The sequence below is a fragment of the Ochotona princeps genome, chromosome 14 (genome assembly GCF_030435755.1).
Source record: "Ochotona princeps isolate mOchPri1 chromosome 14, mOchPri1.hap1, whole genome shotgun sequence".
In the NCBI taxonomy this organism is placed as follows: domain Eukaryota; kingdom Metazoa; phylum Chordata; class Mammalia; order Lagomorpha; family Ochotonidae; genus Ochotona; species Ochotona princeps.
The window spans coordinates 17,758,824-17,786,080 of NC_080845.1; the positions used below are offsets into that span (position 1 = coordinate 17,758,824).

The 27,257-nt window shown below is 43.0% G+C and overlaps 1 protein-coding gene across 4 annotated transcripts in view; it reads right to left on the reverse strand.

Annotated features, from left to right (window-relative positions):
• KIAA1958 (KIAA1958 ortholog) overlaps positions 1-27,257 on the reverse strand; it is a 156,954-nt gene that overhangs the window by 59,432 nt on the left and 70,265 nt on the right. For all 4 annotated transcript variants that reach the window (XM_058672527.1, XM_058672528.1, XM_058672525.1 and 1 more), the window contains exon 2: positions 24,893-26,087. In XM_058672527.1, coding sequence (XP_058528510.1) covers positions 24,893-26,063 — 1,171 coding nt within the window. In that variant the 5' untranslated portion in view covers positions 26,064-26,087. The remainder of the gene's footprint in view (positions 1-24,892; positions 26,088-27,257) is intronic.

Sequence of the window (27,257 nt, forward strand, 5' to 3'; positions counted from 1 at the left end):
AATGTTGAAAAAGAATGATACAAAGTTAAAAGGAGAGAGAGAGAGGGAGAGAAAAATGTAAAGTTATCTCCTTTTCCTTTCCAGAAATTTTACTACTGGCTTTGACATTCAACAACACTTAGCACCTCGAGTTGGCAGGCATTATTTTAAGCACACTTGTCCATGTCTTCTCCAACTGTTAAAACATTTTGATGTTCTACTCCTCTTGGAGACTAGAATTTGAAATGTAAGAATATAAGTTCCAGGGCCTGGCATGGTGGCCTAGTGGCTCAAGTCCTTACCTTGAACACACCAGGATCCCATACGGGTGCCGGTTCTAATCCCAGCAGCTCACTTCCCTTCCAGCTCCCTGCTTGTGGCCTGGGAAAGCAGTTGAGGACGGCCCAAAGCCTTGGGTTCCTGCACCCACGTGGGAGACCCGGAAAAGGTTCCTGGCTCCTGGCTTTGGACCAGCGCAGAACTGGCCATTACGGTCACTTGGGGAGTAAATCATCAGACAGAAGATGTTCCTCCCTGTCTCTCCTCCTCTCTCTATATATATATATCCAACTTTCCAATAAAAATAAAAGGAATCTTAAAAACACACAAAAAAAGAAGGTCCCAGCAGATTTAGGTTTTGGACAGCTAAAGCAAGCTGAGGGAATGTTGGTACAGGTCCTAAAACTGCACTTCCAGGTCGAAGAGGAGGCTGAGAAGGCCCAAGAGACATCACAAGGCAAGGGAGCCCGGTGGGTAAGGGTAGGAACTTGGAAGCCAGAGTGGGGCAGAAACCCAGATCTCCATTCTCCTACCTCGCAGGCTCTGGGCACTTCACCATTCTTATGAACTTCGCTTCTTCATCTGTAATTATAACCCCAACTTCACAGAGTTGGGAGAACTGAGTTAGCACAAGTAATCAGTAAGATAATTAGCACTTCAGAAATGTTCTATTTTTTTGGCTGTTTTTGCTATTTTGCATGAAGTAATAACAGAGAGATGACAGCACGTGACCCTGTGTACAAAACAGGCATCTTGAAGTTAAAGAAGAATCTCTCTATGTTAACAGTTCACCAGTATAGCAGTCAGGACTCAGTATTTGGAAAGAGATTTTCATGAGTTGCCTAAAATCATGGCTTTAATAGCTGAGCACAGAACACAACATATGAAGCAACATCTGATGAACTTAAGAGATGAAATGCTGTATCTCCACAGAAATAGTTACCACAAACTTTTGATTAGAAACAATTTTTCCTTTAAATTTACATTCAGTTTATATGACTGTATTTCTTAATCAGTAAGGATCAGAATATGAAGGCATATTTTATTGAAATGCATAATAAACTCAGAAACAAAAGAGAGTTATTAATCAGCCTGAAACAAAAGATGTACGGCACATCAAGCAAAAGGAAAACAGATAACACATAAAAATGTAAATGCACAAAATTCTAATAAATTACCTCTTTCTCTTCTGAGTTCAGCTATAAATATTCATTTAATTCCACCTAAGAAGTAATAACCTAATGGATAGGAGGATGCTAATTTCTCTAAGTGGGTCACTGAAGAATAACAAAACATACTGAGAATTTCATTATACAAAATAAAAATTAAAGTAGTTTCTACACAGATTAGCATTCTGTTATCCATTTATAAGCAGAGGCAAAACAAGAAAACAAAGATTTTTCTCTAATGAGACTACTTTCCATAACATAGAACAATGTAGTAACACTTACAACAGTATACAATGTGTTAAAAACTTATGACCCACCTGTAATATAAATCTTAATTACCTTAAAACATTCTGTAGAGTCTAATTTTAAAAGAAATATTTGTATTCCTAAGTCAGACTTGAAAGTCAAATCACAAAATGCATCCCTTAGCATGATTAGAATTCTTCAACCTGCTCAATGAAGTTCAGGATGAAATTAGTGTTATTTCGCTTAATTCTCAGCACTTTATTTTCTTCGTTAAAGGTCTCTAGCAATTTGATTGTACAGATCTGTGTCAAAATGCTTTCGATCGGAAGTTCTAAAACGTGTATTTCCACTATGTGTATGCCCTGTCAGCACACTAAAGATGAGGAAAGCGTCATGTCTTTATTTGCCTTAAATAAAAAACAGGAAGTCTAGTGTTTCCTCCTGGCAGCACATGGATCATGTGTGACTACACCAGAGAGCTTGGAGCCATACCACTCACTAACACAGCTTCATCATTTCTCAATGGGCTGTCTTGTACTGTATGCTTCTGTTTCTACCATTATTATTATTGTAAGTATGCGTGCTTTCACAGGGAAACGAATAAAACATTCTATCAGTTATTTTGTGATACAGAAAGGAGGTCAATGAATGGGTTTCCTTATGCATCGGAGGTAGAGTTAGAAGCAAGAAGACTAACAATATTTACTGGCTCCGCTGGCTTGAGTAAACAACTACAGATGCCCCTAATGTTTGAAAACGCTTACATTAAAATATGCCAGAAAAGTGTGGGGGAAGAAAAGTTCCAGATGGCTAACCATCAGAGAAATGCAAATTTAAAAAAACAGTTAAGATAGCACTCCAAACCCGCTGAGATGCTGCAATCAGATTGGAACACCTGCTGACATGACTGTGCACAAACTGGATCCATACACATGGCTGCAGGGCAGGCAAAATGGCACAACTGCTTCAGAAAACAATTTGGCAGTTCCTCAAAAAGTTAAGCATAGAGTTACCATGTGTTCTAGTTCACTGCTAAGTAGATAATAAAGAGAAATGCAGGTGCTGGGATTCCATATGGGCGCTGGTTCTAATCCCAGCAGCTCCACTTCCCATCCAGCTCCCTGCCTGTGGTCTGGGAAAGCAGTGGAGGATGGCCCAAAGCCTTAGAACCCTGCACCCTCGTGGGAGATGCAGAAGAGGTTCCTGGCTCCTGGCTTTGGATTGGCTCAGCTCTGGCTGTTGTGGCTGCTTAGGGAGTGAATCAGCGGATAGAAGATCGTCCTCTCTGTCTCTCCTCTCTGTATATATGACTGTCCAACAAAAATAAATATTAAAAAAAAAGAAATTTCCAAAGTTTTGGTACTATTTACTCAAACTATTTCTCTTTTACTAAAGTGTCATGTTATTGTCATATTTTCCCATTAGGCCACACCTGCCCCTCCCTTATTTCACAGATGATTTAAAGGAGAATCAGGAAAGTTGAGTAATTTGTCCCCATGTCACACAGGTAGAAAGTGTTAGAGCAACACAATCTGGTTCTTAGGTCCAAGTGCTTAATTACTGTATCATACTACTCCTTAAGAATGATAGGTAGTCTAACACAACAGCTGCATTCGGAAAACCTCTAGTTTACAAATGCTGAGTTTCAAAAGAATGCTGCAGTAAGAAATAAGAGGGATCAAGTTCTAGACACACAATAATGAATTTTTCCATATATGAACTGAAATAGTAAAGTTGTTTTCTTGTTTTAAGTATCAGCTATAAAAGTCGAAACATAACCAAGAATCTAGCATTCAACGCATTGTGCTTTTGATCAGCAGGTACAGCCCTTCCTTTCCTTTCCCCAGCAGCAGTAACACAGCAGAGCTCTTACATATTCCCATCATCTTCAAAATTCCAATACAGAAAGCCTAAGGGTAGTGAGGGCAACAACAAGGCACATTACAACTAATAGTGATCTGCAACACCACATCAATCAATCACATTACACAAACACTTTACATTATACAAATTTTTCAAAAGAACATATCTGAATTTTCTTTTTCATGAGCATCAAGCACATCCTCCAGAATTCAAAATATCAACATGATGTTATCTACTACCTCTAGCCTCAGATCGGCCAGAGCCTAAACAATCATTCAATAGGGACTTTAACACAGCCTTGGAGCATGGAAAGCTGCTGGCACATGTGAAGAACTAAGACACTGTGATTAAACTGCAGCCTGGAACCTCGTTCTCAAGTTTATTAAGTGGATAAAATCACTCAGGGACCTCCTGACAGCAAAGAATTTTAAACAACTGTGTTTAGTGAACCCTGAAAATCTGTGTTTTTATCAAGCTCTCAGTTAACATCAATGATCAGGGTGTCACACATGCAGTAGTAAGGCATCAGACCAACAATATAGGGGCGCGTCCAAACTCGAGGCCGACCATCCATTGGAGCCTTGGAGGCTCTGGGCCTTGCGACACAATGGGTGAGAAATGAGGGTAAAATAGAGATGGGGAAGGTGCTTGGCACAGCTCTTAAGTCACCACTTGAGATGCCGGCATCCCATCCTGGAAGACTTTGGGTTCAAGTTCTGGCTCTGCTCTCAACTCCAACTTCCTGCTAATGTGCACCCCAAGAGGCAGCAGAGACGGCTTAAGAAACTGTGTGCCTGCCCTTCATATGGGAAATCCAGATTAAGTTTCAGGTCTTGGTTTCAGCCACGTACCTGGGGCTGTTTAGGGAATTTTAAGTGAAGCAGTGATAGGAGCTCACTGCCTCTTTCTCTTTCTGAACTCCCTCTCAAGTAAGTAGACAAATACAAAAACAAGAGCCATATGCAGAGGACTGACAGCAGATATGTAACAGCTGCACCAGTGAAGTCCCTCCCTAACCTCCTTACCATTCCACTCTGACCTCTTCCCATGAAGTTATCAGAACAGACCTTGTTAAGGGAATGAAAGCCATCACGTGGAAGGTGCAAGGTCTTAAACAAGTGTGCTGATGCCTGAGATTTGCTGACCACTCAACAGCTTTCCATCTACCCTCTCTAATCAAAGTCCTGCCAATCAATACATTGCGCTCTACTTTTCATTCAAGGAAAAGGTCTTGCTTGGAGAAGGGGGAGATATACGTCTATTTACAGGATTACAGAAGAAATCCACAGCAAAATTCTATCCAACGTCTTTAAATTTTTATTTACTTATTTGAGAGAGAGAGAGAGAGAGACAGAAAGTCATCTGCTGGTTCACTCGTCAAATTTTCTTAGCAGCCACAGATGGGCCAGGTCAAAGCCAGAAGCAAGGGGTTCAATTTGGGTAGCAGGGACCCCACTATTTGAAACATTACCTGCTGCCCTCCAAGGTGCATATTAGCAAGAAGCTGGAATGGAGACTAGGGCCAGGACTTGAACTCCAATGTAAGATGTGGGCATCCTGTCCCATATTCTTAAATATAAACAAACAAGTAGACTGGACAACTGCAGGCAACTGGCAGGATTAGAGAAGAATGAGGAAAAGGAGGAAGACTGAAGCAAAAGATAGAGAGAATAAAAAGGCTTTTCATTTAAGGGGATGTACAGTAACTGTGTAATGGAGACTATCATATCTAGTGGCATGTTTAACTTCATGGCATTCTAAATTTTTTTTTCCTGTTGATTTTGTTTTGTGGCTTTTCGCTTGGGGGGATTTATAGTGAATGTGTAGTGGAGACTGACATGTCCAGATGTGAGGATATGGTGCAGTGTGCATCTCCACTTCTGGACTGAGGATGGACTCCCAGTGAAACTGTTGGATGTGTCTTGACCATGGAATGCTCCACTCTCTGCCACTGTCCATGCCCACAATGATGGGCTTATGACTATTTAGGAGGAACTATACTGTTGTAATGATTTGGGCGAACTCAGTGTGTGTGGGTGGATTTGGGGAGGACACAGGAGAAATCCCAGGGCCTACGGTACTGTATCATAAAGTGACAATAATAAAAAACTGAAAAAAAAAAAAAACACAAAAAGGACTTAACCATAAGACACCCACAAAAGAGAATAAAATAAGCGAGGAAGAGTCTCCGCAGTAAAAACAGAACAATGGGAACAAGGGACATAACATCTGCCTCCTTAGGTGGAAGATGTGTATTTCATTCCTCCTTCGTTATTTTTAGTTCTTTTATTGGCGACTTGTATACTTTAATCACCACTTGTGTATTTTAATAACCTAACAGTCAGATACTGGAAGTTACCGAAATAAGGAGTTAAATCTTCCTCTCTCATAACAAAGTATCTAGGGACAATCTCGCAAGTTGATGATTCAAGCAACAGAAGTATCTGCCATTTGTTCAGAATTTTGTTAGAACTGAAAATAGAGTTGCCTTTGAATGACTGTGATTAAAGGGTGATGAGATAAGGTGAGAGACCATTAGTGCTCAGCAAAATTATTTTTATTGATTGTCATACACATGTATTACCTTAATAAAGATAAAATTTTTAAAGGCACAAAGCAATTGGTTTTGTTGAAGTAAGCAATCTTACAGATTTTAAGGCAGTACTGATGTATACCCTAACGCTCAATAAAGCAACCAAGGTACATCAATCATTAAATCAGATTTAGTTGACTGTAAATCCGATCACTGTTCTCACCTCAAATAAAGAGCAAAATTGCCTGGTAGCCACAGAAGCACCATCTTTCATTTTTTGCCTTGCTCTATAAATACTTCTTCTTGTTATAATATATTCGTTAGGGAACACAAACCTCCCACTTACATAAGTGAGATCTAGGTTGAGACAGAAATTATCACTGGACCTAAAATGAAGTGGGTCAGCTGACTCTGGCCCTCTCTACTGAGACCCACAGTGGGCAGGCAGCTCCACCCCAGAGGACAGAAAGTGGGCGGCTGCTTCTCCACGGAAAACACATTTGAACGCATAGGATACAAGGGCTATTGTTTCAGTAACCTGCAACTGCCTCAGCTGTCCTGAGTCATCCATTACTTCATCTTCTCAGATCCCCAAAATAAAACCACTTCTAGAAAACTAAGACCAATGTCATCCTCAGTTCTGAATTGGTCCTTGGCTTCTCAGTAACCTTAGTCAAACTCAAATTCATGCAAACTAAAGTGTATTCTTATCTTCACCAGTGCATTACACTGGAGTAGGCACATCCGGAAGCCTCAATCATATGTGGCTGAAGTTCAAAGATGAGGGTATTTAAAAATGGCCATGCTAAAGTGTTATTAAAACCCAAATTTGGGCCCAGCGGCATGGCCTAACGGCTAAAAGTCCTCGCCTTGAACACGCCCCAGGATCCCATATGGGCGCTGGTTCTAATCCCAGCTGCTCCACTTCCCATCCAGCTCCCTGCTTGTGGCCTGGGAAAGCAGTTGAGGACAGCCCATGGCTTTGGGACACTGCACCCGCGTGGGAGACCCAGAAGAGGTTCCAGGTTCCTGGCTTCGGATTGGCGCAGCACCGGCCGTTGCAGCTCACTTGGGGAGTGATGGGAACAGTCTGATTATAAGTGTTTATTTACTCCCACCTACATCTACACTGCTCCATCAATACATACCTGAATGGGTATAGATAAAAATGAATCCATGGGAAATATGGGTAGTAATATTATCAATAATCTTAATTGTATTCTTAATATTACTACACTTTTATCTGAGATTGATGACCTAGAAATAGCTATAATAATAGACCTTTTATGTAAATTATGCTGTGACTTAATAATGGATATAGTGTGTATACTGGAACTTTTGAACAGAAGTGACTCCATCTTCCTAGACTACTGGCAAAGTGCAGTCACCTCTCATATCACTCCTGTCAAGAAGCTGTAATGCAAGTAAACATGTTAAAAAAACAAGTTCTGGGGGCTCGGCAGTGTGGCCTAGTGGCTAAAGTCCTCGCCTTGATCCCATATGGCCGCTGGTTCTAATCCCAGCAGCTCCACTTCCTCTCTATCTCTCCTCCTCTCAGTATATCTGACTTTGTAATAAAAATAAAATAAATCTTTAAAAAAAAATTAAAAAAAATAAAAAAAAACAAAAAAAAACAAGTTCTGGTAAAAACGATAAAAGAAGAAAAATATGTTTTGACAAATGTGTAAAAAACATGTTTTGCAGAATTAAGAAAAAGCAAAGAGTGTTACCAATAGGTAAGTTATAACCAATTAGAAATAAGTAAACATGTTTGTGAAAGTGAAAGTAACCAATGGAAATACTTTGTAAACATGTAATAACCAACCAAAAACACTGTAAACAACTAATGGCTTGACCCCCTGAATTGTATATAAACCCATGCCTTGGTCCCAGTCACCTGAAGCCAGCAGGCTCCCACTAGACCAGAGCCAAACCCCCTTAGGCTTCCACCCAAAGCCAACAGGCTCCCACCAGACCAGAGCCAACACCCAGCAGACTTCCACAACAGATAAGCTAAGAGGCGCTCTCGGTGGCTTCCCTCATTCTGTTTGGTGTGTGCTCGCCTGAATAAATGTCAGATTGCAAGCATACATTCTCTGGACTCATGGCGTTTGTTCGAGTGACCGGGCTCGGTGTTCGCAACAGTGAATGAATCATCGGACAGAAGATCTTCCTGTCTGTCTCTCCTCCTCTCTGTATATCTGACTTTGTAATAAAAATAAATAAATCTTAAAAAAAAAATACCACCAAATTTACTTCCTGGGTGTTCACTGTGGCACTGAGTCAGGCTGTTGTTCTGGACAGTGGCATCCCATGTCGGAGGACGTGAGCTCAAACCAGTTTTGGATCCAGCTTCCCGCTTGTGTGCACCCTGGGAGGCAGCGGAGGATGGCTTAAGGACTTGGATCCATGCCATTACGTGGGAGACCAGGATGGAATTCTCAAGTCCTGGCTTCAACTTGACCCAGCCCCAGCTGGTGGGGGCATCTGGACAGTAGGCAGTGAACTAGTGGACAGAACGTTGCTCTTCCTTCTCCCTCCAGCCACTCTTTCAAATAAATTAAAATAAATTAAGTAATTAAAAAAACCGTAATTATTTTGGCTCAGAGAGTTTTGGGACCCTACACCAGCACAGAAACTCGGAAAGGGCTCCTGGCTCCTGGCTTCAGATTGGTGCAGCTCCAGCCCCGGTGGCCACTTGGGGGAGTGAATCAACAGACAGAAGGAAGATCTTCCTGTCTCTCCTCCTCTTTGTATATCTGACTTTCCAATAAAAATAAATTTTAAAATAATAAATCTTTAAAAAAAGAAGTGCAGGCATTCACCAAAAAAAAAAAGGCTCTTAAAACACAAATTTATTTATTTATTTTTAAAGACTTATTCATTTTTATTGGAAAGCCATATATACAGAGAGGAGGAGAGACAGAGAGGAAGATCTTCCATCCGATGATTCACTCCCCAAGTGAGCCGCAACAGGCCGGTGCACACCGATCCGAAGCCTGGAACCAGGAACTTCCTCCAGGTCTTCCACACGGCGTGCAGGGTCCCAAAGCTTTGGGCCATCCTCAACTGCTTTCCCAGGCCACAAGCAGGGAGCTGGATGGGAAGTGGAGCAGCTGGGATTAGAACCGGCGCCCATATGGGATCCTGGGGCGTTCAAGGCAAGGACTTTAGCCACTAGGCCATGCCGCCAGGCCCTTAAAACACAAATTTATACAATACTGCATTTGTACAACAGAGAGCCATGAGGATGATTTTCTACTTTTGCCTTTCAGAAAGCTAGTAATCATATTTTATACTCTTAAAACTCACTGGTTGCCTGCAAAAATAAGCAATATTGTAATTTTTTAAAAATTTATTTTTATTAGTAAGTCAGATATACAGAGTGGAGACACAGAGAGGAACATCTTCATCCGATGATTCACTCCCCAAGTGAGCAGCAATGGCTGGTGCTGCGCCAACCCGAAGCCAGGAACTAGGAACCTCTTCCGGGTCTCCCATGCGGGTACAGGGTCCCAAAGCTTTAGGCTGTCCTCCACTGCTTTCCCAGGCCACAAGCAGGGAGCTGGATGGGAAGTGGAGCAGCTGGGATTAGAACCAGCGCCCATATGGGATCCTGGGGCGCGTTCAAGGTGAGGACTTTAGCCACTAGGCCATGCCGCTGGGCCCCAATATTGTAATTTTAACAGTAGGTTCATTATTGCCAGGTAAATAAAATGTTTCTAAGAAATTATATCAATGTGGAGTGAAAGGCCTGTAGCCTCTGTGTTTTTAACTTCCAGCTAAGACTTGCTATAGGTTTAGCAAAGCGGCTTAATTCTTCACTCAGCCATTGTTAGTCATTTCTCTAGAAACACATTCCTAGAAACATGTTCTCGACTTAGTTTTATGAAGTCACACTTTCAACAGAATTTCAGAACAGGGAATATTTGAGAAGGTTTTGTTTTGTTTTGTTTTGAACTGGGGATGATCTCAGAAGGTAGGAGTCAGAGTGTCTCTCTCCTCTTACAGCATAGGTAGCATAAGAATAGGAACGAGGGGTTCGGGCCTTGGGTTTGGGGGCAAGTGCCGCTCCTCACAGTGTGGTGGCTGTGGGGGGTGCCTCTGCTGGGTCGGACCCAATGCTGCGGGCTCATGCCAAAGACACTGCCGCAAGGCAGTGAACGAGTACTCGGCCTCACCCAGTACCCAAGAGAGCTCTTTCCTCAGGGTAAGTGCGCCATGAGGGAACTTGGGAACTGGGTTAAAATTCCTAGCTCTGCCCATCTACTAATATCTTGCAGTTGGGTGAGTTTGGGAGGGGTTAGGGCCTTGGGTTTGGGGGCAAGTGCCGCTCCTCACAGTGTGGCGGCTGTGGGGGGTGCCCCTGCCGGGTCGGACCCAATGCTGGGGGCTCACGCCAAAGACACTGCCGCAAGGCAGTGAATGAGCCCTCAGCCTCCCCCAGGGTGGCCAGTGCACCATGTGGTGCCAGGCTCTGCCTGCTGGCCGCCCGGGCAGGGAGCTCTGGGGTATTGGTTGTCTGAATCGCTGCTTAGGTACCTCCAGGTTGATCCCACTGTGCTTCTGGGCTCTCAGTCAATCCTTAACATTCCCAATGGCGGTAACTCCTCCTTTGAAGAAATTGGTGACGGAACAGAATGTACTGGGCAGGACTGAGCAAACCTTAGCCTACAAGCAAAACTAGAAACCAGCATGGAGCACAGGTCATGCCGAGCCATGCTCTTACACCTACTGGTCTACTTGAGTCAAGGACACTAAGTCACACTGTCTAAGGCAGAGGCCAGGACAAATGAGGGACTGAGACAAGCTGAGTCAGAGCAACCACTGGCAGGCACATGATCTACGGCTAGGAACAGGCCCAGTTGGGGAGGTAAGGGGATACCTTAACTGGGTTGAGGTTCCCACCAAGGGGCGCGTGTGCTGGAATGGGGTTGCGTTCCATCTAGGAAACAGTTGCAATCTCCCGAGGCACTAGTGTGGGCTGGGATTGGATGCACCAGGCCAGGCCAGACCCCAACATCATCTGGTGTCCTGGATAATCAGGGTGGATGTGGGAGTGACTAGGCTGGGTCTCAACCCCATACTGAGCCATGTGTGAGCTGTACGTGGGTATGGACGAGCCATGGCTGGGCTGAAACATCCAACAACAAGAAGCAGAATGGGGTGAAAGCAAGCCAGGAAAAGCCACTGTTCCTGCTAGGACAGGAGGTGAACTGAACATGGCTGGCTCAAGGACCCCCTGGTATGCGCAAAACCTGGCACTGGGAGAGGTTCTGATGGAGGAGCCTGGGCAACTCCTCTGGCAGGACACAGTCCCTGCAGGTAAGCGCAAGAAGCACAATACAAAACAGCCCAGAATAGGCCATGGAAAGTTTCCCACTGGCATACATTTGGCATGGGTCAGGGGCAGACCAGGCTGAATCAGTTCATGTCATACACTGGTAAATCCGAACACCAGAACAGAGTGTGGGTTGAGCCGGGTTTGGTCGCGACAAAACCAGTGCACCCTATGGAATGCCAGGGTGAGGTTGCCTGTACTGGATTTGACTGCAGCACCCAACCAGCACACGTGAGATCCAGGAAGGGAGGGGCAGAGCCGGCGGGGGGATTAAGGGGCTGGTCCCCTCGCTGGACAGCTACTCCCACTGGAGAGCTTGAGCTGGGATGGGGATAGACCAGACTAAGCAAGGCGGCAACACCTGTGCGCTGCACGTGGACTAGATCAGGGAAAAGCCAGGCTAGGCGGATTATTCCTGTGGGTGCAAGCATAAATTAGAGTGGGTGAGGGATGTCTGGGCTTAGCCACAGCATCAACTGGCAGAAGCTGGCACTGGGGACTAATTCTGTCAAGTCAAATCACAGAACCACCCAAAGAGTGCATAAACCGGGACTGAGAGAGACCTAGGAGGGAAATAGTGGGTTCCCCACTCTTGGGTCACTACTCCCGCGGGAGGGCATGAAAACTTAGACGGGGGTTGGGGTGGCTAGACAGAGAGGCACTCAACAACATCCATGAGGGCTGGATAGTTGAGCTGGTTAGATGGAACTAAGCTTTAATACCCACTGACAAGTACAAGAGCCAAATAGGAAGTGGGACAGACTGGACTAGTCTGCTATACATACTGGCAAACCAGGGTAGGGGGTGGACCTGATGGGGGTTATTGTGGGTTGCCCCGACTAGGATGCAGCTCTCACCAGTTGATGCAAGGGCCGAGTGTGTGCTGGGCAGAACCAGACTGGACTGCAACACCCATTGGTTCCAGTGGAAAGCAGGACTGAAAACAGAACCAACCCAGCAACTGCAACCACCAGCTGATCGGGGTGATGGACTGTGCCGGGCCCTGTGCTTGCTAGAACATACAAGAATCTGGTGTGGGAATACCTCAAAGTTTCTTTGGAGATCTCCCCAATCGAACTGCTGGACTCAGAACTCTAACCAAGAAAAGACAGAGGACAGAGCAAGTCAATCAACCACCTCAGCTATTTGTTGACAGCGAAATACTGGGCAAATGAAGACTCTATGATGGACTGTGTCAATCAGTGGACAACCTCATCGAGTGAAACTGGCAGCGATTCATAACTGGAGAATTATTAAAACCATTTGAGCAAGGATCTCAGAGCATGCCCCACATCCGGGACTTGGGGTGGGTGGGAAACTGGGTGGGGCTTCTCCGTCAATATCCCCCTTTACCTCAGATACATGATGGAAACAATATGGACATAATAGTATTACCCACTTCCCTAAACCTGCTGAACCTTTTTTTTTTTATCGTAATTAACTATGTAAAGATTGTCAACAAAAATACAATAAAAAATACTAAAAAAAAAGAAAAACAAACAAACAAAAAGAATAGGAACCACGTGGTTACTTCCTTATTGTGCCTGCTTGGCACCCAATCTGACCTTTGCACTTTGCAGGCTTCTGACAGTGATTTATTGAATGACTGGATGAGTGAAAGATCATGGCAATGGCCCGGCGGCGTGGCCTAGCGGCTAAAGTCCTCGCCTTGAAAGCCCCGGGACCCCATATGGGCGCCGGTTCTAATCCCGGCAGCTCCACTTCCCATCCAGCTCCCTGTTTGGGGCCTGGGAAAGCAGTCGAGGACGGCCCAAAGCTTTGGGACACTGCACCCTCTTGGGAGACCCGGAAGAGGTTCCAGGTTCCCGGCTTCGGATTGGCGCAGCACCGGCCCCTTGCGGCTCACTTGGGGAGTGAATCACCGGACGGAAGATCTTCCTGTCTGTCTCTCCTCCTCTCTGTATATCTGACTTTGTAATAAAAATAAATCTTTAAAAAAAAAAAGAAAGATCATGGCAAGCTTCAAAACTTTTTAAAGATTTAACATATTTTTATTGGAATAAAGGCAGAGTTAAAGGAGAGAAGAGAAAAGAGAGAGAGGGACAATCTTTCATCCTCTGGTTCACTTCCCAGATGGCCACAATGGCTGGAGCTGGGCTGATCCAAAGCCAGGAACCAGGAACTTCTTCCACGTCTCCCACATGGGTGCAGGTTCCCAAAGACTTGAATCATCCTCTGCTACCTTCCCGGGCTGCAAGTAGAAAGCTGGATCGAAAACACAGCAGCCAGGACACAAATGATACCTACATGGGATGCCAGTGCTGCAGGTGGGGGCTCAGTGTACTACACCATGACGCTACCCCCTTTACTCCCCTCCTGCCCCCCTTTTTTTTTAACAGATTTATTAGAATCTTCAAAATTTCCAATGCTGCTTTATTCTATACATAAAGAACTGGAATTCTGCGGTGGATTTCTGTGCCCTGAAGATCTTCCGGTGTCACCTAAAACAAGAACGTGATTTTGGACAGGGAACATGCAGGTGGCAAGAGAGACTTCAAAAGGCCTAACACTACGAGGTCATCAAGTTCTATACTTGAACTCGTGAAACATCAACATCTGTTTCCTTTTCTCCGGCGCTCTCCTTGCTGCCATCTGTGAGCAGTTACTGCCACCTCTCTAGGATTGACAGCAACTCATACTAAACAGCTCACATCCCAGCTTGTACTTCCAAAGCTATCAGTGGGATCTGCTAGACTAATGAGCTGTGTCTCTGCTCCCCATGTAAGATAGCAGAGACATCACAGGCACAGCCTTTCACAAAAGGCTCCAGCCTGTCCTTTCAGCAAACTCTCCTGCTTCCTTTGAAACCTACCCTCAAGCTACACTCAACTCCTCACTTCCTGACACATTCGTGCATGCAGTTCTGTCTGCCTGACATGGCCTTCCCTGTGTTCCCCAGGGCTGAGGCAACAGCGCCACCACACTTAATGCATCTTTCGTATGCTTGAAAATGTTGGTTTAGCTGCCTCGTTCTTTAAACAATGTTGTCTAGGGGCCGGGGAAATGAGCATTCATCTTTATAATCATATAGTTGATCCTGAAAAACAAGTGTGATAAGTGGAAACATGTGTGACTTGTTCAGAAGACTGGTTAAACAAACAAAAACAACAACAACAAAAAAGACAAGACATGGCTCTTTACTCCTGATACAATCTTTCTATCAAACTCTGGGTCTTCTGAAAAAAGATGCTCCACTTTCAATAACAACAGTATCATTAGAAGACTCATGAATACTCCACAGCTTTATTTATGCTGCATGATCTATATTTAAAAATAACCTTTAAACCATACAGAAAAACAGAACAATGTGCTTACAGTCATTAATTAGGCTTCACATGGATGTTTATATTATCACCTGTATAATCTATCCTATACAGAAGGTACATTAGCACTTCCATGTTATGCATGAGAAAACTAAGCTACTTGCCAAAGTCATTTAGAAAAGGAGGGACATGTCTGGAGTTCCACTTGAGGCACTCAATTTACACTCTGAGACTGTCCAAGCCTGCTAAAATCTTGTGTCAGGTCTCAAGGCAAGACTTGTGAGGCCATTCACCCTAGGCCACCATCCCACGGCTTCATGTGTGGCACATATACTGTTTGCCAATCACACAATAACGCCTCCAAGTGGGCAACACGGGAATTACCATCACTTACTAACTGCTTAGAGATCATCATCTTTTGCAGATTCTCACCCAGAGAGCAGTCAGGGAACCTATAGAATCCCAAGACACTTCCGTAAACCTCGGTGACTCTTTCTTTTTGGGAGACACAATCTCCTGGATCTGCCCCAGGAGGTCCTTTCCCTTTTCCTCATCTCTCCATGGTCACTTGTTCATTTCGCAAAAAAAAAAAAAAAAAAAAAAAAATAGTTCTCTCTCTGCAACCGATTCCCAGATTTTCATTTCTATGCTAAGTGAGCAAAGAACCCGTCGAGCTTTGCTGGTAACAGTCTCTTCTTAATATAAACCCATGTTCTCACAGCTCAGATTTATGAAGTGTCAACATTCTGTCATATTTGCCACAAAATTTTTAAGGGAAATGTTCCAAATACACTTTGTTTCCTGTGTATTCCTGTCATGTCCAACTTCCTGAAATGCATATGTTTAACATACAAAACACAGGACTAGTCATGTTTTTAGCTATGATACTTTAATAATATTGTAGTATAAAGTAATATTAGACAACTTTCACATATTTACACGTTATCAATACATATAGACATGGCTGACTCGTTAACTCCACTGAAAAATACAACTTATTTTTTCTTTTCTCTATTGACAGTCACTGAGATTTTTAACTTAGTATAGTAACAATTAATAATTTTTGCCTTTCTGATAGGGGCAAAATAGCACTTCATTGTTTTAACTTGCACTTCCCTGGGTATGGTATAGACACCAGCAAATCCTTAGCTAAGAACACTGTGACTGGAAAAGCAAGTTTCTGGCCTCTCCTAAGAGGAAACACAGATGCATAAGGAGAGATTTTCTGAAACGGGAAGAGGGTTCAAAACCATTGTGTGGCTGAATGCAACAAAAACGTGGCCCGTAACGTGGATCCTCGACACCTTAATGGCTGCTTCTCGAGCTACAACGTGCGTGAAGTCTCCTGGAGATCTTTCAGGTTTAGATTGTGTGGGTCTGGACACTAAACACCATAAATGAGCTTCCAGGTGATGCTGGTCCATGGACTGCATTTTAGCAGGTGGAGAACTAAAACAGAGAAAAACTCACAATCTGCTTCATTAAGAGGTAGGCATTTAGTATTGCAGATAAGACACTGTAAGAGACACCTGCAGGACTACAAGCTCCGTCTTCAGCTTCAGCTTCTTGCTAATATGCATCCTGACAGACAGCAGGTGAGAGCTCAAGTGCTTAGGCCCTGAGACCCCGGTGGCAGACTCGGATTGGGTTCTGGGCTTCCGGCTTCAGCCTAAGTCAGCCCCATACTACGGGCATTTGGGGAGTGAACAGTGGATGGAAGATTTCTGTGTCTCTCCCTTTCAAATAACATGAAAAACAAACTAACATGTTTAAATAAAGAGCACTGAGAAATAGTAGTATTGATAACGATGATAATGAAAATAAAAATACTGGTGAAGGTGCAATTAAAATTACTCATTTATTTCATGTGTATCCCATGCTAGGTAGTCTCTTCAGTGCTTTATGTGTATTTCTGCATTTGGTTCTCACAATAACTGCAATGGACATCATCATTATTTTATGAAAAAGAAACAGTCTCAGAACAGTGGAATGACACAGCTAAGGTCAGGAAGCCAAGCAGCAGGCAGGGCCAAGAATCACCTCAGATGCATTTTTTTTTTTTGCTTCTTTAAGACTTATTTTTATTTAAAAGGCAGATTTTAGAAGGAGACAGAGAAAAGGAGGTCTTCCATCCACTGGTTGATGCCCCGCATGCCTGAAATGACAACCAGAACTGAGCTGACCCAAAGCTGGGAGCCTGGAGCTTCTTCTTGGTCTCCCATGTGGGTACAGGGGCCCACAGATCTGGGCCATCCTCTGCTGTTTTCCCAGGCCATTAGCAGAGAGGGAGCCGGATCGGAAGTGGAGCAGCTGGGGCATAAACTGACACCTATGTGCAACGCTGGCACCACAGGGCAGAGAATTAGCGTGCTGTGCCACCACATCAGGTCCAGATGCATCTGTTGTTAATCCTTACATGCCAGGCTCTTTTTTTTTTTTTTTTTAAGATTTATTTTATTTGAAAGATAGAGTTAAGCAACCACAGAATGAGAAATACCACCTCCACTAGTTCACTCCTCAAGCGGAAAAATTGGCTAGAGCTGGGCCGACCAAAGCCAGGAGATTCATCTGGGTCTCCCATGTGGGTGCAGGGACTCAAGCACACAGGTCACCTAACTGTCGCTTTCCCAGGTTCATAAGCAGGGAGCTCAACAGAGGTTATAGCTACTAGGCTACAAACCAGCTGCAGTGCTGGCCACCAGGCTCTGCTATCTTACTGCTCAGAACTGCAAGCCAAATAATCCTCAGAACACCTCTTAGTGATAAGCAGCAAATGATGACCAAAGAAACAAGCAAACAAAGAATAAAATTTTTTCTTTGTCTCCCTGGTCTTTCAAAATGTTTGTCTTAAGTCTTTTAGCAGGAAGCTATGACAAAAGGTCTGGCTGATGGCTGGGTTGAAACATCCAACAATAAGAACCAGATTGGGTTGAAGAACAGTCAGGAAACACCACTGTTCCTGCTAGGACAGGAGGTGAACTGAACAGGGCTGGCTCATGGACCCACTGGTATGCGCAAAACCTGGCACTGGGAGAGTTTCTGATGGAGGAGCCTGGGCAACTCCTCTGGCAGGACACAGTCCCTGCAGGTAAGCACAAGAAGCACAATAGGAAACAGCCCAGAACAGGCTATGGAAACTATCCCACTGGTGCACACATGGCATGGATTGGGGGAAGACCAGGCTGAACCTGTTCACATCACCCACTGGTGAGTCAGAGCGCCAGAACAGAGAGTGGGTCGAGCCAGGTTCGATTGCAACACATACTAGTACACAATAAGGAATGCCAAGGTGAGATGAGCCGTACCGGATGTGGTTGCAGCGCCCAAACAGCCCATGTGATAATCAGGGGGAGGAGGCAAAGCTGACAGGGGAACGTAGGCTCCCCTGCTGGACAACTACTTCCATTGGAAAGTGTGAGTCGGGATGGGGGTAGATCAGAATAGGCAGGGCTGTAACACCTGTGGGCCTCATGTGGGCTAGATAAGGGAAGGACTATGGTGGACTGACTGTGCCGACTGGTGCAAGCAAAAACTAGAGTGGGTGAGGGTTGGTTGAGCTAGCCGCAGTACTAGCTGGCAGAGGCTGGCACTTGGAGCTAATTCTGTCAAGTCAAATGCCAGAACTACCTGGAGAGTGCATAATCGGGGAGTGAGTGTGGCCTAGAAGGGAAATAGTGGGCACCTCCTTTGGGGCTACCACTCATTGGACAGCACGAACACCAGGACAGGGGCAGGGGTGGCTGTACAGAAGGGCACCAGCCAGTAGGTGTGTGGGCTGGAGAGTAGGTTGGTTGGGTTGAGCTGGGCTTCAATACCCATCGACACATGCGAGAGCTAAACAGGATGTGGGACAGACTTGACAAGCCTACAGTACATACTGGCAAGTATGGGAACCAGGGTAGGGGGCAGAACTGATAGGGGTTATGGGGAGTCGCCCCAACCAGACTGCAGCTCCAACTGGTTTGCGTGAGGACCGAGTATGAAGTGGGCAGGATCGAACTGGACTACAACACCCGTTGGTTCACGAGGAAGACAGGACTGGAAACAGAACGAACCCAGCAATCCCAACGATCAGCATGAGGATAAACTGATTGGTGTGACGGACGGTGTCGGACTCTGTACTAGCAAACTCGCACAAGAATCAGGCCTTGGATCATCTCAGATGAAGTTTCTTTGGAGATCCCTCCAACTGAACTGCTGATCTTAGAACCCCAACCATGAAGAGACTGTCAGCCAGTGGATTCTGAATAGGGTTCATTGCGATTGGAACTGAGAGATTGGCAGCAATCCAGAACTGATGAACTATCAAAACTGTATGAGCAGGACCCTCAGAGCGCACCTCCCGTTGGGGATCTGGGGTGGGTGGGAGATTGGGTGGGGCTTTTCCCTTTGTTTTTTCCCCTGACCCCAGATGCAGGGTAAAATGATATTGATATGGAAACAATGGTATTACCCACTTTCACCCTATAGCCCTTGACACTATGTTCCCTAATCAACTAAGTAAGATTATTAAAAAATAATAATAATAAAATAAAATAAAAATGTGATGCAGTATAAAAAAAAAGGTCTGGCTGGAAAAACAAACTATAGTCTAGATTATTCTTCCTCTTCTTTTTGTTTTTGCTGAAAGATTTATTTTTATTTTAAAAGCAGATTTAAAGAGAAAAGGAGGGCCAGAGAGAGACCTTCCATCTGCTGTTTTTCCAACGCCAACTTGCCGCAACAGTCTGAGTTGAAGCAATCAGAAGCCAGGAGCTTCCTTTGGGTTTCCTGCATGAATGCAGGGTCCCAATGACTTGGGACTATCCTCCACTGTTTTCCCAGGACATAAACAGGGAGCTGGATGGGAAGTGGAGCAGCCGGGACATGAACCAGTGCCTATATGGGATGCCGGCAGTAGCAGGCAGAAGATTAGCTTGTTGAGTCACAACACCAGCCCTGTTTTATTTTTATTCAAAAGCAGAGTTACAGAGAGGAGGGGAGATAGAAAGACACACAGACACAGACACACACACACCCCTTCCATATACTCCTCAAATGGCCACAATTATGCAGAGGTGGACTGGTCCTTATCCAGGAGTCATGAGTACCTCTGGGTCTCCCACATGGATGCAGGGTCCCAAGGACTTGAGCCATCCTCTACTGATTTCACAGACCATACACAAGGAGTTGGATCAGAAAGGGAACAGCCAGGATATGAACAGGCACCCATATGGAATGCTGGCACGACAGTAAGAAGCTTAGTCTACTTTACAGCAGCACTTGCCCCATCTGGTTTCTTCTTGTAAAAGGAGCATTCGTCTTGTGCAATTCGGAAATATGTGAAATATGTGTGTACACACAGATATACATATACAAGAATGTAAATAAGCACATACATTTATACAAATTTCTATTCCTGATATTAGAAAACTATTCCAGTATATTTTATCTCTGATAAAATTCTATTTGCCTACATAAGAAAACTAAATGCTCAGAAGAAAACTGAAAATATATATATATATAAGTAGTTTACAGGCAACTTGATTTGCAGCCCCTCACAAGAATAGTGTTTAGAATATTCTTGGAAAATATCTGCACCCCACCTCACTGAGCTACGTGGCTTGTAGAGGGTTGATGTCAATAGGGTTCAAGGGCAGCAGTCCAATGCCCGTCCGAGGGGTTCAGGGTTCGTGGAACGGCTGTCCTACAGGTTCCTTCTTCTATTAAACATGAAAATTGGCAGCACAATCATCTCAAGTCCAGTCAAGCAGGTAAGGCTCTTACAGAGAGGGAGCTGACGTGACAAATGCTGAACAATAAACAACGCACTGTCAGAAGCCAGGATGAAAACTTGCTTCAAGATCTGCTTTGAACTAAGGCAATTCATTCTCTCTTTTAACTTATTTCAATTCAGATTCTGACAAGAGTAACTATTATTTATGCGTCAATACAGATCAAGGAACTGGATGTTAGTATGTAATTTTTAAAAGCTCAATGAACTCAATTTTGAGTAATTTTTAAAAAAGCATGTTAAATTATTGAGACTACACCACTTTTTCTCTGAATGTATTTTGTATAAAATATAATCAAACATTAAGAATTAGAAGAGAAAATATAACATAATCAATAACAACCACTGAAAACTGGAAATAGATGAAATCGTGAGGAAAGATGCGGTATTTGAATCAATTCAGTAACAAAAGGAATTATTTGGTAACTGAAGTGAGACTCCACCCCAAACACAGACTCTAACTGTAAAGTTAAGAGCTGGAAAAGAACTAAAAAAAAAAATCAATTATAAGATAATAATAATAATAATAATAAATTATTTGCTTCCTAATAAGCAAAATGCAAGTACAGGAAAGAGGACAAACAGATAGATGCTGAAAGAACAGCTTTCAGAAAAACAAAATACACAGCTCAAAAATGTCACCAGCATTATTAAAAAATAGTGGTAAACTGGGAAATGTATTCCCCAATACACTTGATACATGCTGAGTTACATATAAAAACATATTTGGATATACTAAAAGATAAAGATAGGTATTATCAAAAGAGGTATAAATATTCTAAACCCAATAAGCAAAAATTGATTGCTTGTTACCATAAAATTTCTGGGGATAGAGCTGATTAATAAAAAAGATTCATGTGAAAAATCATAAATGAAGCTTCTCTATATATATACACACACCCACATGTATTTGGTATATGAGTATAGTTATTTACATATACTTATAAAAATCCAACTCATGATGCAATAGACTTAATTTCGTTATGACAAATGCCTCATATTTAACACAAAAACTTAAAAAATTAATGGAATCTAAGCTGCTGGCAGACAGTCAATAATTCTTCTAATAACATAAGTCCTCTTTACTCCTTGCTTGCTAAGTTTGGATTGAGAAGAATGGTAGGGTTGACATGAAAATTAATGATCATATCCACACCTTGATTAACATTTTATAACTTTATCAGTTCAATTCTGAACAGAAATAAAGATGATATTCCACTGGGGGAATTTAAATGGTTTCAGGAATACTAAACAAAAGGAAAAAAATTCTCTTTGTTTCTGGCAGACTCAACAGTCACTTGTCAAATTATTCATTTTAAAAATAGTATTTGAAGACAGGCAGTATTTCTTCAATGATCTGATACCAATCCAAGCTTCCGCTGTGTCTGTTTCTAAGAGCCTCCTCTAGTCTTCAGCTCGCTCATTCTGAACCTACCTTCTGCTCCATCTCATGTGCTTTCCTAAGTGACTGGGTAAGGGCCGTCTGTACACAAGTCATATATGGGTGCACAGGACAGTTTTTCATTATTTAACTTTTTGTTTGGGATGAAGACTGGTTTGTTATAAATAAATGTACAAATATAAAAAATTAATATTCAGAAAACAGATTCCAGGTTAAATAGTCTTTCTCTGACGCTAACAACAGAGTAACATAATATCAATATCCTTCCAGAGATCAATGGATGAAAACATTTGGATCATTCTTTGGGAAATTCCCATTCCCAGTTCTTCACACTGCTCTCTTTGACAGCTCAAGTCCAAGCCAAATCAATCTTCCATGTAAGTGTAAAGCCCAAGTTTGTGACTGTATATGTTATGTGCTATTCTTGGAAATACCTGCTTTTTACAGTTGTTAAAATGTACAATGTTAATGAGGGAAAAAAAAAAACCTAAAAGAATACAACATACACAATAATAAATGGATTATTTCCTCTTCAAAAAGCCTCAGTTTCTTTTCCAAAATAATTACATAGCAAGATATTCACATGTGGTCTAGTAAGGAGCCTCAGCACCTCTTTGAGTTTTGTACTGGGCAGATTTTGGGAAATCCTACATCCTGTGTTACAGGGTAAGTAGCAGAAGCGTGTATACAAATGGTCTTATTACACTGTTTGGATATACTGTATCACTCTGCAAAGTACATTTCTGAACTCCATCCTCAAATGTAAATTAAATAAAAATACAGAAAACATCACCAGGTTAGGTCTGCTAATTTACACGGAAAAAGAGGAGTTGGAAGAGAAACAAATAAGCCAGACTCACAACTAGTCAAATAAAACGGTACTTTCCCAGCCTAATAAAGACAGCAGTCTGCCTACTAATGTGAAGATCAGCCAGGGACCACAGTGCTATTCAGTGGTAGAAGCAAAACAGAAAAACAAATGTGTTTATTTTTCACAGAAAGAAAAAGACAACCTGTGAAATCAAAGAAAATATTTGCAGATCACATATTTGATAAGGGACTTACACGTCGAATGCATAAAGAACTATTAAAACTCACCAATAAAAAAGCAGTCGTTTTTCTAAAAAATGAGCAAAGGATTTGAATGTGTATTTCTCAAAAGAGATACAAATGGCCAATAAGCACATGACACAAAGCTCAGTATCACCAGTCATTAGGGTAATGCAAATCAGGGTCACAATGACCGTGCCTCGCACAACTAATAGAACAGCTATCCTGCCTGTCAACTTGGAAAACGACAAGTGCTGGAGGTAATGTGGAGAGAGAAGGCTTCAGACACTGCCTCTGAGATTCTAAGACAGCGCAGCTGCTTTGCAAAATAGTTTGGCAGATCCACACAAACTTTCAACACACAGAGTCACCTATTTAAAAAAAATACATACTAGTAATTCCATTTCTAGGTAGCTGCCTAAGCAAGAAGAAAATCCATGCCTACACAAAAATACTTACACAAATGTTCATATCAGAATTATTCTTAATAGCTAGAACATGGAAACAATCCAAATGTCTATCAATTGGTGAAAGCAAGAATAATATACAGAATATTCATACAGTAAAATATTTGGCAATAAAAGGGGAAAAAGTGCACTAATCGTGAAAACATGATGCTAGCTACAAGAAGACAGTAACAAAGGGGCACATGTTATGACTCAATTAGCGTGAAACATAGAGAATAGGCAAATCCGTGGAGGCAGAGAGTAAATTAGTGGTTGCCAGGACTGCAGGCAGGGGAAGAATGACTGTTAATGAGTATGGGTTCCTTTCTGGAGTGATCAAAATGTTCTGAAACCAGGTAACAGTGACAACTGCACAATTTTAAATATACATAAAACCACTGAATCATACACTGTAAAATAGTAAATATTATGATATAAGAATTCACTCTCTAAAAATGAACAAACTGAACGCACATTTTCTATTCAAGATAGGAATACTTCTCAGTATATACTTTATTAATAATACAAATATGTTACAAAGTCATAAATGAAAGATTACTTCTGGGGAATCTAGATTTTAGTTGACACTAAAATTAGAAAATCTTTTGGTAAAGCAATCTATTTCTAGGATTTTTCAAAGTAAGGACACATGTGCTCCAGGCTTCTAGGAAGCTTTTTCTAAAATACTTATTTTTGAGAAGGAATGAAGAGAAATTAAAATGTGCTGACAGTAGATTTCAGTATTTCATTGGTATCCATTCACTTCCAACTATCCAGTTCTGGCCTGGCGGATCTGAATCATGAACCCAGAGACATGAGACTCAAATCCTTTTATACAACAGCCCAGGTTAACTAAATACTCAATGTCAGAATGCAAACATCATAGGGAGAGGCCTTGTGCAATCAGCTCACTCCCCTCTCAATCCATCCGGTTAGGCTCACCTGACAAAGGAGCAAGTTATCTGACTCTTCAGTTTTGACCAAAAAAGTCCAACACAATTTTTAGGAATATTTGTTTCCTTTCTAAAAATTTGTTTTAAGCCACATACCAACCTTAACGGCCAGTGACGCAAATTGTTTCGGACAAAATAAATAGTAATAGAAAAGCATTAGGTTTATTATCATCCATTGCCTCAGTCAACACAATTTTTGCCTTAAACAGCAAATAAATATCTTCAATTTGACAGAAAAAAGCATTTAAAAAGCTTTGAAGAGTAACTTCACTATCAACATATGTGGCTTAGGATCAGATAGCAAATTTATATCTAGCTGTACAGCATCAACAGCACAATCCTGTAGTTGTCCTCTTGGCCCTAAGACCTAACAGCTGGATGACTACCTCACCATATCCAATGAATTCCCTTCATCATATTGCCTAGATATGATCTACTTCATCATTTTTATCTTTCTGAGAAAAATAAAGGACTGAATTCTAGCAAATGGAGACAATAGTGTTAGAAATGCTGACGGCGCAGAATTCTCTGATGTATGCAGATGAGGGACTTGGTGTCACCTCACGTACCATACCTGGTATGCACTGTGCTGTGGCCTCAGTGGTTATGGTTGGTGCGACCTGGGACTGCTGTTGACTGGAGCTCACTTCTGGCTCTGTGTTGACTGAAGGAGAAAGGGCCACCTCACAGGAAGAGACCTGGCTGGGCAGGTGGGGCAGGAACTCTTCCGAAGCAACTTGTTCATCTTGTCCAGGAAGTTGCAGGGCAGATAAAGGGATGCTGATCTGCTTGTTTGGATGGGATGTGCTCACAGGCATCTGCATGGCTACCTGCTGACTGGTGCCATGTGCACCAGGGGGTCCTCTGTTTGGTGAAGCCAGAGATACCCTCGCAGTCTTCTGGACGATTGGTCTGGAGATCACAGAGGGGGATGCAGACATACCATGTGGGTCCAGCTCTGTGCTGATGGCAGACGTGACATGAGGAATCAGCTTAGCAGTCCCAACACAGGACGGACCAGCATGAGCCTGAGTCTTGGGTTTTGCCATCTGTGTCAATGACAGAGCTGGTCCATCTACTCCTCCAGTCAGCTCTGCATTTGCCACAATGTAATAGTCTTCTGGAATTTCTTGTTTGATTTTCTTGATGATGACATCATTGCTGCATTCATCCATCATCTGTGCTTGGGAGCTTGAATGGAGGGAAGACGGTACCACTCCAGGCCTTTTGCGTGTAATGCTTTGAGGCCTTTGGGTTTGGGGTTCAAAGTCACTGTCCTCATCAGTAACAGAAGACTCACAAACCATGTCAAAGAGGGTGTTTTCATCCTCATATTCTTCAACGGCCTCATCCAGTTCAGAAGGCTCACTGCAGTAAGAGAAGTCACAGGAGTCTCTGGTTCGGTTACAATCTAGCTTTGCTTTCACTGGTCTCCCAGGGTACCTTTCCACAGGGCTAGTCTGTGTCTCAGAAGGCACCCCGATTATACTGGGACTATCAGAGTTAAAACTTCTATTATCCTGGAAACACACTCTCTCTTGGGACCCAGCTCTGCAAGTAGCTGTTAGGGGCCAGTGGTAAGCATGGCCAGCACTACAGCCCCACATTGCCGTCAGGTTCCCATGGGAACCTTCAGAAAGCAGGTGTTTCAGGTTTGGAATGAGGCTGCAAATGGTCCCATGGCTGTGGGCCCAGCTGACCAATTTGGACAGATTCTCAGATGAGGTATGAAGACAATCCTCCATGTTAAAGGATCAGCGGTGTCTTTCCTAAAGAGAGATAATCAAAATAAGAAGCCATTATTACCCAAGATATTTGCATCTCAGTTACTCTTATTTCTTCCTACTGTGATCACTTGGCATAAAATTAAAAAAAAAGAAATATACTTCAAATATATTTAAGGTTGGGCATTTAGCACAGTGGTTGAGATGCCACCCGGGATGGTCTCATCCCATACTGGAGTTCCTGGGTTGGAGTCCCAGATCCATTCCCAAATCGTGCTATCCTGTTGGTGCACACCCTGGGAGCCAGAAGTAGTGGGGTCCCTGCCATATACGTGGGAGATCCAGACAGAATTCCCAGCTCCCAAGCAGTTGAGGAGTAAAACAGTAGATGGCAACGCTCCCCAAACCGGTCTCTCACTCTGCCTTTCAAAGAGAAGTAAATAAATTAAAAAAAAAACTGTATTAGTTAATATCATTACATATGGGCAAGGAAGAGAAAAGCAGCAGAGAAAAAAGTAAAAACAGTTGACGACCTTTTGTTGGTATCCTTCATTGTTATCGTAACACCTGCACATTAAAAAAAAGCAAAGAAAAAAAGCAATAAAAGGGCATCTTTTTCAAGGTACATTTTACTTCCAAGGTCAGAGACAGGTTCAGTCACTTAGCATTAAAGGGTGTGAAGTGTGCCACTTGTATTAACCAAGAGGATGCACATCCAGTGTCACTCTTTGTCTTCAAAAACTTCACTGGTAGGGGCAGAGACAACCAAGGACGCTTGGCTCCATTCTAGGGTGACTATCAGAGAAGGAAAGTCAAACTTCTGTTGGACATCAGAACACAAGGAAACCTGAAATCTATGAAGAAAATGAGGGACTAAATTTAGGAAATGGGGAAGGAAATCTCTAATAGAGAAAGAACAGAATGGCAGGAAACCTGTGGGAGAGGTAGGCCAAACTCCATGAGGAAACCACTCTTAGGAGCAGGCTTCCCACCTCCTGACCATCTGAAATGCTTTCATGCCACAATTAGAGGTAAAAGATCAAAACAGTATATTCAACTCTCTGAGATGCACATAAACCCAAGGATAAGGAACAACCAAAAATGACGAATCGTTTTTCGCGATTCATCAGGTGTCAAAAAGAACTACTTGTAAAGCAGGTTTTTGGTCTCGTGGTTAGGCTGCCAGCCAGGAAACGTGAGTTCAACATCAGAGTG